The sequence below is a fragment of the Mauremys reevesii genome, linkage group 2 (assembly GCF_016161935.1).
Source record: "Mauremys reevesii isolate NIE-2019 linkage group 2, ASM1616193v1, whole genome shotgun sequence".
NCBI classification, from domain to species: domain Eukaryota; kingdom Metazoa; phylum Chordata; order Testudines; family Geoemydidae; genus Mauremys; species Mauremys reevesii.
The window spans coordinates 32,556,443-32,569,902 of record NC_052624.1 but is presented as its reverse complement, the minus strand read 5'-3'; the positions used below and the strand labels follow the sequence as shown (position 1 = coordinate 32,569,902).

The 13,460-nt window shown below is 45.6% G+C and overlaps 1 protein-coding gene across 7 annotated transcripts in view; it reads right to left on the bottom strand.

Annotated features, from left to right (window-relative positions):
• MKX (mohawk homeobox) overlaps positions 1 to 9,939 on the bottom strand; it is a 57,399-nt gene extending 47,460 nt beyond the window's left edge. For 2 of the 7 annotated variants that reach the window (XM_039521340.1, XM_039521345.1), the window contains exons 1-3: positions 9,306 to 9,936; positions 6,442 to 6,730; positions 3,590 to 3,749 (exon numbers count right to left, since the gene is read on the bottom strand). In XM_039521340.1, the coding sequence (XP_039377274.1) occupies positions 3,590 to 3,749; positions 6,442 to 6,730; positions 9,306 to 9,357 (501 nt within the window). In that variant the 5' untranslated portion in view covers positions 9,358 to 9,936. Of the gene's footprint in view, positions 1 to 3,589; positions 3,750 to 6,441; positions 6,731 to 9,158; positions 9,280 to 9,305 lie in introns of those variants that run through there. The other 5 variants (XR_005593151.1, XM_039521341.1, XM_039521342.1 and 2 more) reach the window with 5 other exon arrangements.
• Between the last annotated feature and the right edge of the window lie 3,521 nt (positions 9,940 to 13,460).

Here is a 13,460-nt window from a genome sequence, read left to right as displayed (position 1 = left end):
TGAATTTAAAAAAAAAAACTGTGAGGCTGTGGAGGGAATTAAAATGACAGGACACTCGAAAATGGCCCAAAATCTGGCCAGAAAGATATTACCCTAATAATACCCCCTTTTCTGCTTCATATGATCCTGTAGAAGCCCTATTGTGCAAATTCTGCATTTTGGAGGTTTGCATATTTGGAGAGAGTGGGCGAGATGTAGACTGGGCCTAGCCTGGGGACAGTCACTCTACTGTATTCAGCATCATCTGCCAGCCAACTGTGGCGGAAATATATGCAGGCATGAATGCTGATCCTGTAAAGTTAAGTAGTAAATTCTTACAGGTTTCTTCTCCATGCTTGCAAACACTATGTGTGGGAGCAGACAGGTGCAGGCAGGGAGACACTGGCAGCACAACTCCACCTGTAATATTCTGGAGTCCAGAACACAGCATAGAGGGGCTGGACTTCAGTGCAGATGCACCTACATGTATGGGAATTATTTGTTATTCTTGGAATCTCTGCAGGGTTGTTGTAAGGTAATCTTTCAGGAAAACAATTCCACTCAATAAAACCAATTGGATAATTCCCTGGTTTTCAAAGTATCTTTTGACCTCCCATCAGATTGTCAATACAGGGTGTGAACTAAGTCTGTCTGCAACTGAAGGTGAAACAGCTTCAGCAGACAATAAGCTTGAAAGACTAGTGAGAACATGACTACTATGAACATAGGCTGATATTCTAGATGATAACAAAGGATGCTGTAAAGCACTGAGAAACTGAATTGATGAACTGGAAAAAAGCTAAGATGAAATGTAAGACTTTTTAGAAAATTTGAAGGAATGCAGTCAGGAGAAAACATTACATAATGGTTCATAGTTCTTCTACATGTCTTGGCATTTCGTATTACTAGTTTAAAAGGGCACTTATACAACACTCTGTTTGATACATCTGGAATGTGCAACTCTTGGAATGAGAAACAAAATTTTCAAACAGATACAAATATATGGCCCGGAATCTGCTTTTTGTTATCCCACTCTCAATTCAAAGTAACTCCACTGACTTCAGATTTACACCAGTGTGTCTGAGATCACAACCTGGTTCTGTGTGTTTAATGCTCAAGGCTCAACTATTTTGATCTGGATTACAGTCTTGTTCTTTTTTGGCATTTGAAACGCATATATGGGATACTGTTGTTTTATTTTTCCAGGTGCAGGAATTACTGTGGATGCCAGACATATATATTTATCTCTCATATAGATGCTATGATGCTTCTGGATTAAAAAAAACTGCACCTGAATTATGGGAAAAACAGATGGAGTTTCTCTTTGATCGTGTGCTTCTGTATATTAAGATAATAACTGGTTTGCATGATTCTTTAAAATATGATTTTCACATAAAATGCCTAGGTCAAATTCAACCCCAGTGTAACTCTGGTGAAGTCAATGGCCAGGGATTAATTTAGCTCGATATTATTCTTTTACTCTGCATCCTACGTAGAATATAAATTCTGTGGAATAGGGGCCAGGTCTCATTCCATGTTTGTACAGCCTCTATCACAACTGGGGCTTGTGATTGCTACTATCCTGTAAATATTAAACAATATTGATCCAATACAGTTTGCTTTATACAGTTCATTTGTGGCACTTCTAAAGAAAAACAGAGAAATTTCTCTAATATACCAGCTCTGTGAAATGATATTTTCTCCACACATGTATTCTGAAAATATTTTAAGTCTCATGTAAAAATATAGAAACGTTCTAAAAGGTACAGACCAATAATAGTCATATTAAGCTGTTGTAAGTTATAGTGTTATGTAATCGTATTTAAAAATTCAGAGTGATCCTTTCATAACTATTTTTAAAAATTGAGATACGCTGTTTTAACTATATCTTCCAGTTATGGCATTTTCCAGGATGTTAATATTATTTTGGTCAAAGCTATGTTGCATTCACTACCGCATGCATTTCACACATGTACTAAAGAGGTACCCTCTTCCAGTCATAGTTCATAGTACAGTCTTCTTTGAGGGAACATGCAAACTAATATTGGATTCCCATCTCCTTCTACTTTTCTAATATTTTATGATATTTTGCTACATGATGTAATCTGCTAAGTGCCACCTAATGCACACAGTGGAGTACTGAGGCCCTGACCCTACAGAGATATACACACATGCTTATCTTTATGCACCATGATGAGTCAAGAAAATCATTCAGAGTGTTTAAGTCTTTGCAGGCTCAAAGCCTGAGATAGCACCGCCCCACAGCTGATACCATGTAATTCCATCATCTAACAGATGGTGCCAGATGAAAAACGAAAATAAAAGGAAGTAAGATTTACAAATCCTTGGGAGCCAATCCTATACTCCTTTCTCTTGACCCAACCGTCATGAATTTCAATAGGAGTTTTGCTCAGGTAAGTAAAACCAGATAGGCTCCCATGTCTTGCTCGATCTTATAAAGATAATTTGTATATACAGTCTTGTGAAAATGGGAAAGTCAGAATCATCAGCTGCAGGTACCCTTTGTGTGTAATGGGAGTAATACGTAGTAGTAGTGGTCTTTGTAATTAGGACTGGATAGCTCTTTCCATTCTATCCCATTTTCATATGGGAAATGAGCAGCTACTCATCACTTTCTGAACCATTTGTTTTTTTGTGCTAAAAATCTTCCATGCTGCCATCTTCCATCTTAGTCGCTGCCTTAAGATGATTTTTGAAGACTAAGCAAAATTGCTTTTATGAATGAGATAATTAAAAAATATACCCCTTTCTCACAAAAAAAGGAATCTCTTGCAACTTGTGTTTTAAGAGTTCTACCATCAGAATGAATGAAATTAGAAAGTTCAAGCGTGGTAGGGAAATAGTCTTCTTTGAGAGGAAGTATTAATGGTTTGGTTCTGAATGAGTTAAACGAGTGCTAGGGAGTCCTTGCCTCATTCTTTGTTCCTGAGACCTCTCCTGCCCCCAGCTAGACCTTTCAAGGTGTGAGTGGGCTGAGCCACGGACTTTGCAAGAGACACCTGTCTCAGTCACTAAGGTGAGCAGTGGTGTTACAGAGAGGGTAGCCAATTACTTGCATAGTGCGGAGAGGGTTTCCTTATTATATATATTCCCACAGTATTGGAGAGGGACACTCCATGCTATGGGAATTCTAGCTAACAAGGTGTTATGAGTACGTGACCGTTTGTTCAGGGCACAAAATTCAAGAAATGCAAGCTGAGGTGACACGTGTGTGTACCGCGTGTGTACACCTTACAACGGAGTCTTTAATTAGGAGATCACTTCGCATTTTCAAATAGGCCAATATAAACCGCACCCAAACTAGAGTGTTTGGTCACGCCTCCTTAACAGGCTCCCAGTGTAGGTTTGTGGGTGCCCGCCTGTATTGCTTCCTGTGTGTTCAATATTATTTCACACCCAACCGGCGTCAGGGCTCCAGCTCCCTGTCAGCACCGGGTGTGGGGCAGGGGGATACGTGGCCCTACATTTACACCCCACGGACAGTGTCACACGAGGGAGGCTGGTGCCCGGCGGCTGTGCACAGCCAGTGGATGGACGCCGCCGGTGCCTGATTCTGGCGGCTGCTTTCCCTGCCCGTACGCGGGGTTACCTGCACCAGGGTCATCTGGGAGCCGAGGGCCAGCAGGATCTTCTCGGTCTTGGTGGGGTAGGGGTTGTCGCGGTGCTTGTACAGCCACTGCTTGAGCGGCCGGGCCATGTCCTGCAGCGCCTGCCGCTTGTGCCGCACCTTCCCGCCGCTCTGCCGGGCCCTGCACAGGGAGAGAGCGGCCCGGCCGGTTAGTAACTCGCGGGGCTCCTCTGCCAGCCGCCCTCCGCGCCCTGCCGGCTCCCCCGCGATCGCTGCCGCGCTGGGGCCCCGGAGCCGGAGCTCACTGCCTGAGAGCGGAGGTCACAGTGTGTGTGTGCACACGTGCGTATCACACCGCACCACTGATCCGCAGCGCTAGACACGTGTGTGTACACACACCGCACCATGCACTACAACCAGCGACAGGGGCCGGGGCAGCTACAACCCCCGCGCGATGTCTTTTTTGTGTGTGAACATTCAGATGCTGTACATGTCTGTATGCTTTGTGCGGGTGTAACACATAGGGACACATGCACGCCACTGCACATGCAAGCCATATATTTGCAGCAAAGCTCCTACAGCACATTTCTGCAAAACAAACAAGCAAAGCACTCCCATCCCACTTCATCATGGTTTTCTAACATGAGTGAAATTAACCCCAAAGAATGCTGACAAAACACTACGTAACAATACATATATTGATTGTCACCTAAAAGTTATGTGTTCAGCAACCTCTGTGTCTGCGCATTAAGACATGGGGCCAACTGTCTACAAGAAAATCGAACTTGCATTCTATACACCCACTCCTGTGCTCTGCATATTGCAGTTTGCACGTTTCTCCACTTTGTCCGAAGAAACAAACTCCTCAGATTTCCACGACGAAGTAGGAAAACTGTGGAAACGTTTCAGTGAGACGCACAAGCAGAAGGCTGACCTTGGGACAGCCAAGAGGGGAGGGAGGAATGTAAAACAGACAAAACAGAGATTGCAATACACAAATATTTAGTGCCTGCCATAAAAACCCAATGTCCTCCTAGCACACAGAAGAACGGGGGTGGCAAAGGGCTACATATAGCCGCGCTGAAGTGTTAGATTGCTGAGTAACGTGAATTTCCACAAAGTGTTTGGCACAACATTAGCGGCCGTTATCAGGAGCTGTATGGTTTTCGGCATTTGCAAATAATATTTTTGGTAGGTTTGTAATCGGCCTTTTCAGCAGGTTTGCGAGATCTAAGGAAGCCTGTCTTGAGCACATTTAGCGTTTGAAAACATTGCAGCACCCCTTCCCTGCCTGGCTGACATCCGTTGTATCGCCACCAGAAATGTGTTCTTCTGTACATGCTGGGAATGTACACTCACAAACCTGGCTAATCTCACTGAGTTAATTTGCCAGCGATAGACAATCCATTCACGCTGCAACTTTAAGATGTTAAGCAGGTCCTGGTTCATTGGTGCACAAACCCTTGTTAAATCAAGAGGTCAGACAATCATTCTCTTGAAAACACACGTGTCATTTCCCAAATTTGCAGGCAAAAATCAACATCTCGGATTTGAAAACAACTAAAACAGGAAAAAGTGAAACACTAGTTTAAAAGATTAAAAATGTTTAAGGAAATAAAGAGAGGAAACAATAAACCAAATTCAGAAGAACAAAAATTCAATCGAATTAAAAATAGTCCAGGATATATTCCCAATGAAATGCCTGCTATATCGTTAGCGGCTGCTACAGTGAATAGGAAGAAATGTGATTTTGGTGTTGTAGTTCCAGACTTTGTCGGACGGTGCCGCTGTCTGGCCTCGCCAGCTACCTCCCATATTTTCCGGATTCTCTCGCCTGTTTCCTGCTCTTTTAAAACACTTTATTTAAAATCTATGTCGGAATCGGCTGGTAATAACATTTTGATGAAACATAATCTCTGCCCTACCAACCAGCAATGCAGTTTAGAAGTATGAGCTGATGCAATCTTTAAGGTGGAAATTCAGCAATAAAAATAGCTCTTCAGCATTTTTCATTTTCCTTATTATCTCTTTTAATGCCTTAATCCTTAGTTTGTAAATGTAACCAAAGATTAATCGCATCAACACTACAAAGAATATTTTATTAGCCTTTTAAACTAACAAAACGTATTGCTTTCCCTCCTCCTACACCATCTCCCTTTTCACCTGTTCCAGAACAAACATTAAACATCCGATGCTTTATCGTCAGGTGGATTTTTAGCACAACTCTGTGTCTAATGCCAATATTCCCGGTCTTTGACGGGCTTTAATGAAAGAGTAATTATTTTTAAATCCTCTTGCAAACATTGTAACAAAAATAAAGTTTATTTTCTTTAGCTCGGCCAGTAAATTTAAAACAAAAACAAATTTGTAGACAGTTTGATTTACACTGCGAGACTTTCTTAAGGCTCCATTTGCTAAAAAGATCTCAAGATGTCACTTCCTAGAGCTTGCCCTATCTGGCTGATTTAATACAATGCCATGAGAAAGGATTGTTTATAGAGAGGCTTTCCTTCTTGCTGGTCTGTTATTACAGAGTTAATATTTGAAAAACAAACAAACAAACAAACAAACTGGATAAAGACGTATTTTACTCCTTTTTGTATTTGTATTTTTAAAAAGTAGGAGATCAGTCATCCAAACCCAGAAGTACTGTACACTCGTTCACACATTCCAGTAAAATAAGATTGACACTGCATTATCTACTACCGGAATTTGCACTATCCATAGCTGTGGAACTGGAATCTCAAGAGATTAAGGCTTAAAAAACATATTCACAATAACCAGTCAAATACTCGTTTGACACCTCTAGGTTGTGTTGTTATGTAGCGCTGCAAGAGTAACACAAATGACAGTGATCAGAAGGAGGGCCATACCCTGTCCGCCTGTTCCGAAGACTGAGGTTGTCTTTAATTGAAGGGCTGTCGGGAATGTGCACTTCGGGGTGGTGTGGGCTGTCAATGACCCCCAGGTAAGGCCGGCTGTTACTTTCCCTTTCTTTGGCGTTTTCCTCAAAAAGCACCTGGCTGTTGAATTTGTTAAAGACTACGGTGTTCATGGTTGGGGGGGCTGGTGGTCGGTTGCAGCCTGCCTGGTTCTTCAGCTGCAGCAGACTCTGGTAAGTGGGAAACTTGCAGCTTGGATGTCCAGATGACTCGGATTGTGCTGGAAAGAAGAAGCATCGGGTTACTCGAGGAAATCAGTCATATCATAGTAATTATTTAAACACGAAAAACATCAAGGCGAACTTGGCAGGGAAGGAGCTGTCTGCTGCTGCTTTTGCTGCACACGGTTCACTATAGGTCTCCATGTCCAGTCTGAATTGTTGCCCAGGTTGTGAAGCTGCTCTTTGTGTGTGAGAGCGAGTGTGTGCGGTGGGTGTATGCACAACTGCGTTCTGTGTCCCTGATTCTCATTGGAATTCCTGCCCCATCATCGCTTCTCCTGCTGTAAAATCGCCCCCACAGGGTTATCTAAAAGCCTCCACCATCCGCGGGGCTCTCCAGGGTGTCGCAACAGCCTGGAGCTTCCCCTTTCCGCCCCCTCCCCTCCCCAAGGGAATAAGGACATGGATTGTTTTAATTACCGTAAAGCCTGAAGGCTCGCTTTTAGACAGAGGTTACTCGCGAGGAAGAACTACAGCGCAGGACTCGTTACTAACTAAGCTCCGGAGCCATAAACTCATCTCCTGGAGGCTCTGCGGCGTGCCTCGCTATCTAGAGCTCACAAAGTCTGGACTGTGGGGCCCTCCTTCCAGAGGGTGGGCAATGGCCCTTGCAAACGGGACTCGAGATCCTCAAAACACAAACGCAGCCCGGGGGACAGAGCGCTCCGATTGCCCGGACACACACAGAGCGGGAGCCTCACCCTGTCGGGACACGAGTGTTTCCCGATTCACGGTGTGAGTGTGGGTAAAACACGGGAGATCCGCGTCCGCGCGGGGGCGAGGTGAGGATTTAGGATCAGAGGAGATCAGGTGGAGGGGAAGCTGAAGCCATAGCCCAGCGAGGCCCCGGGAAGGCGGCATGGGCATGGCAGCCAGGGGTGCTGGAACAGGGGTGCTGCTGCACCCCCTGGTTTGAAGTGGTTTCCATCCTATACCCCGGTTACAGTTTGGTTCAATGGCTCTGGGCACCCCCACTATACACATTGTCCCAGCGCCCCAGATGGCAGTGCCCAGAGAAGGGCAGGAAAGGGAACGGGTTACAAGCTTTGGTGTGTGGCCCAGTCTCTGGCTAATTACACCCCCCTTCGGCACTAAGGTGAGCCTGGCCTATGTTTAAGAGGCTGGAAGAGCTGCGGGAGGTAGCGCCACTGGGCGCCCTTTTCTTGCAACTCCCAAGGCTTATCCATTAGCCCGCGGGCCAGCCAGGCAGGCGGACCGGTCCACTTAGCGCCAGGAACTCGAACGACACGTTCTCGGAGAGGGGCGATGTCTTGTCTGGTGTCAAAGCCTATCTGGCCGACCCCTGCCCTGAGGCGATGTGTGGGAGAGTCCCGCGTGCCTTGGGGTTTGTTGTCAAAGCTGCCCCCTGCCCATCGACTTCCTCCGCGACCCGCTCTTGTGTTGCAAAGAACAGCCCCCTTCCCGCTGCTGCTCTTGCCTCCCCTGCACCCGCCCCGGGAACCCGCAGCCCAGCCAGCCCGCCCTCGCCAGCTGCTCCCGGAGCTGCTGCGCGGAGAAATGTTTAAGTTACTGTACACAGCAATTAAAACACGGCCACTGTCAATATTTGCAAGGATGCCATTCAGACATTATTTGGCTCCCGCGTGTGAAATATGACTAGATGTCTGAATCCACTGGCCTGGGACGTGCACACTGCTCCGAATGTGTGTTTGCACACACGCACATTACAATTACACCGCTTCGGATTTTCCACAGCTCCTCCTTGCTTCTTCTCTGGGAGCTGTTCTGCCCCACCATCCATAACTGCCCTTTAAACGCGGCAAAAGGATCCATCATCTGTTCTACCCTCACAGGGTTTGTTTGCCGATGTGCTTATTTTGCCCGGCCGCGCGATGAATCACATTTGCTTTCCTGTCCTAACCCCCAACAGAAAGCAAAGGCGTTTCCATGATCCAGCCGAGGTGTTTTCAGACATCGAGGGAGCAAACAACACATCTGAATCTAACAAGCCAACTCTTCTGACACGCATTTTAAACACAAACTATTTGCCAGGGGCTTAACGGCACAAAATTACTTGCTAACATAATCCACTGGTGCCCAAGGCACAGCTCCCAGGTGCCTGTATCCAGCACAGCTGGGTCCATCCCGAGCTACAACCGTATCCCCGGCACACATGGGTTTTGCTTTACTTCCCCAATGGGACAGGTCACATTCCAGAGCAAACGATCCTGCTGTTGTCAGTCCCAGCAGACAACACACACACACCCCCTCTCCAGCAGCCCGGGAAGCGCTCAGCTCGGCCCGGCTGCGCTAGCCCGGGAGACATGCTCGCTAGGCAGGAGCCAGGAGGCCGGTTCAGCCGGGGGAAGGTCCCTCCCGCGGGGGATCCTGCTCACACGGCAGCTAAACAGCGGGCAGAGCCGGGCTGCAGAGCCGCGCCAGCCGCGGGCGGCGAGGAGACAATACCTGGTGCGGGCGGGCCCGCGGAGTCCGCTCGGTGGCGAATAATCCAGCTGGGTCCCTACTCCCCTTCCCACTCCCGCCACATGTTTGCTACACACGCCGCCCGAGCTATGACCACACCGACCGCGGCAGCCGCTCCTCTTTATTTACCAAGCGGCAGGCACGGCCAGGCCCCGGAACATGAATCCCGAAGCCGTCTCATGTTTCCTAGCTGCGGAGCTCAGCCTGCGAACATCCTCCCATTGCGCTATCCACCTTCCGGGGCCGTGCAGAGGGGAGGCTACCGGGCTCCTCGGCGATTCTCCGCGGCGTCAGGCTGCGGAGAGACCTGCCCGGCGGGAGCCTTTTGCGCCTGATTTTCTTCTGGCTTTGCTCCTAAAATCCCCGGAGAACCCGCCCTTTCCCCGGGGGACCTTAGGGCCACAGGGGTCCTTGTTCCGTCAGCCCGTCCGGGGACAGGGTAGCTGTTGTGGTAGGGGTCGGGCAGAGATGAGGCGGGGAAAGCCGGCTCATTCATCCCAGCTGTGCTTGCTACCATCCAAACACCTTCAGTGCACACGGTAACCCAGCAAGGTTTACCTGGCTGTTTGCTACGCAGGTGGAATCGGAGCTCCTTCGGAGCAGAGGTGGGAAACCCACTTACAACTGCACGGGGGAGCGCCGGGCTCGTTAACCTGTTATTTTAGACAGACAGGCCGAGTAATGTCCAAGGAGACATCAGCTTTCTTCCTCTGCTTCTGTCCGACCAGGAAATGTTTTGCAGCTCCAGCTGGCTAACAGCTGCCCTAATGAGTGACATCACTTTGTGTCACTGTGATGTCACAATATAATGTACAGGTAAGGCAGTCACCGCTACCTGCTTAACAAGTAATACAAGCACATTCAAATGACCGCAAAATAGGGATCGAAACCCTGATTTTAAAATTCATTAGATTGTTACACATTCTAGGAGAATTGGTGGGGCAAGTGGGGTGACATTTCGCGAAGCAGAAAAATGTAAGATATTCGAAGCACAAAAAAAAATAAACAAACAACTTTCCACTTTTTGAACAAAGTTTTTAAGTGCCGGCTTTTAAAAGCAGCTCTCAGTGTACAGACTGCACCGAGTTTAAAGTAGGAACTTTCTATCGTCGTTTTATTTTTGTTATCCTACACTTTTCCAACTTACCTTCCACTCTATTTTCGCATCAAGAGTAATGAATAAATAAAGACGCTGGCTGTTTTATGGATGGGGGCAGACTTTGAAAAAACGGAGCCTGTAAACTATATTCGATCTGGGCAAACTGTTGCAGCCTTACTGAAAAGCCTGCAACCTAACGATTATTCACCGCCCCAGATGGACTGTGTATGGCGTGAAAGTATTATTATAATTGTATTACGGTTAAACAAAACTCCAAAGAGAAACGCTAGATCAGGAAGCAAAGAAGGAAAAACAACTTCCGAAGGCGATACCTCAGCAAGAGCTAAATGAAAAGACAATATAGAAAGTGTTCATTTTCCAGTTACTGCCTTATTTTCCCTGAACGGTAAAAATAATCCCGGACCCACAGAATAACATGTGGAATTATTTACACTTGACGATACATAATTAGGTTGTAATTCCATGGTGGTATTTTGTGACTAAACATAAATCACCGACTGGTTTGCTAATGTCATCTGGGACCCCGAGGTAGAGCTGTAGTCCGGAAGTGGCATAGAGACTGAGAGCAGATCACCACATTGGGATTATGGATTTCAGTGCACCGTGCTGGCGTTTGAACGGTTTAATTAAACATGGTAAAGAATATGTAAACATTCGGTGTGTTAGGAGGAAAGGCTACAGGCTTGACAATGATTTTTAAAATCGTGACTACATGACTTTTGATAATACATAGAATGATGATGCCCAATACAGTAATTCGGTTTATTAATCTGGTAACATTTTTATAGATTCTTTCATACTGATGTCAATGCTAAAACGTTAACAATCCATGTTCGTTTTATTCCCAAGGAGTAGACCTATTTATTTCAGGGGATCTGAGATGGTTTACCAAATAATTATGTGATTCATCTATCAGTTGTTTAGTAATCACACTAATGTCATTGTCACAATTAACAAGTACATGTTCATAAACACATCTGTGCTCACATATTACATAATAATAATGAAGAATAATTTGGTTTGGACTTTAGGGAATCTCACTATCTTTGATCTACTTTTGGAGGGGTTGCTTGTTTTCTTGTTTTAAAAATGTAAATATGTTGTTAACCTTGCTAATGAAGGTGTGCTAGAGGCCTGGTGTGCACCTTAACTACTCATGTAAACTCACTGGAATCTAGATTTATTATTTGACTTATGACTTATAATTGTTCACTTGAACATGGTTTGTAATTAACTTGCACGTATAAGGGGTGAAAGCTCACCAAGAAGCAGGATTAGACTTTATAATAATCATATTTGTATTCTTTATCTATAGACATTGAATTTCATATAATAGTTATATGAAAAACCAACAAAGCCAATTTTGTAATGTAGACTTTATCTACAAATGTCACCAAGGAGCTTTTGCCACACTTTAATTGTAAATAAAGTTATGCACATTTAGTCCACTATTGAGAACTGTAAAATAGAGATTTGGATAATACTAATACCTAGTTCATTCTGAAGGAGCTCCATAGTGAAGTTGTGATAGGTTCTCAAGACTTCTTGTCCTGTTTTATCATGGAGGTTATTAAATCAAAGTGGTGAGAACCCCCACAAGTGACACTTTAATTCTCCTTGTAACAAAGTTCTAAAACATTATTAAAGTGTGATTGTAAAGCTAAGCAAAATATTTACTTCTAAGTTAAAGACTCACTTCCTTGTGTTTTGTAAAGATGCTGTTTTACTAAAGGCAAAATTCTTTCTAGTGGAATCATTTTTTCCGTTAGTGCTTTCAAAAGAAATTCTTGTCATTTAGGCCACATCCCCAGTCATCAGCAAGTCTTCCAGAAACAAACAGATGATAGAGCCAGGAGACTGAGTGCTGTTCTCCCAATTGGTCATATTAATCGATAGACGGACAGTAGAACACCCTGTATGGCTGATTGCAATAAAAAATATTTTTTTGAAAAAAAAATCAACATTTGGAAAGCTGTGCTGGAAAAATACCAACAAGCCCTGTAGGGAAAAATCTGCCAAACAGTGAGAAGGAACTGCAGGAGCAGTTGGCACCAAAATACCTTACAAGCCTTTAAAGTAGTGAGATCTACCAAATAATCACATGTAAATTTCACATACACTCTCCCCCTCCATATTTTATTTCTTAGATCACATTTGAAAAGCTTTAATGAAAACAAGATTTCTATTTTTGGAACTTGTTTAACATTTAGAATGTGATACAAAATGTAGGCTTTATGTTTTTAATTAAGGTTACTTACCCAACACTGCATGGAACAGTACGTCCATAGCTGTTAGCTGGGCAGCGAGTTCACAGCTCAGTTCACTCACACTTCAGAATGTCCATAGAGGGATGGCAACAGAGAGGTTCTGTCTCAGAAACGATAAAAGATTACACAAATAACACGAGCAGTGAAATGTTAACTGTCTCTAAGGGCAGAAATTCATAACAGGATGGAATGACTGGGTGTTTTAGGATATAGGTCAAAACCTGAACAATAGTTTTGAACTCAAAATGGGCATCCGTCACCTAGAGTCCCACTGAGAAGTTGATTCTATATTTAATGTAATTGGAAATTTCCATTCATGACTCAGGAATGACCCTTTTGGTGACTAGAGCTTATAGCTGGAACCCAGAGAAGTGTCAGGAGGGCATTTTTCAGACATGCGTTACCAGGGCTGGTGCAAGGATGTTTCGCACCCTAGGCGAAACTTCCACCTTGCGCCCTCCCCCGTCCCCGAGCCCCCGCCCTGAAGCACCCCCCCCGTGGCAGCTCCTCCCCTCTGCCCTGAGGTGCCCCCCCTGCAGCAGCTGAGGCGCCGCAAGCCTGGGAGGCGGGAGAAGTGAAGCAGCCACGGCGTGCCCGGGGAGGAGGCGGAGCAGGGGTGAGCTGGGGCGGGGAGTCCCACAGGCGTGCCGCCCCCCCCCAACCTACTTGCTGCAGGCGGCCCTCCCCGCGCTCCCCTGCCCCAGCTCCCTCCGCCTAAATGCCAGCAGCAACTGGGGTGTCCAAAGATCCAGCCGCCGTGGTCGCTGCTGAAGAAAATGTCACCCCCCAAATCCTAGCGCCCTAGTGGTTTCCTAAATGGTTGCACTGGCCCTGTGCATTACTCAGAATGGGCTCCATATGGCCTGAAAGAGGCACTGTGGGCCTAATGATATTTCC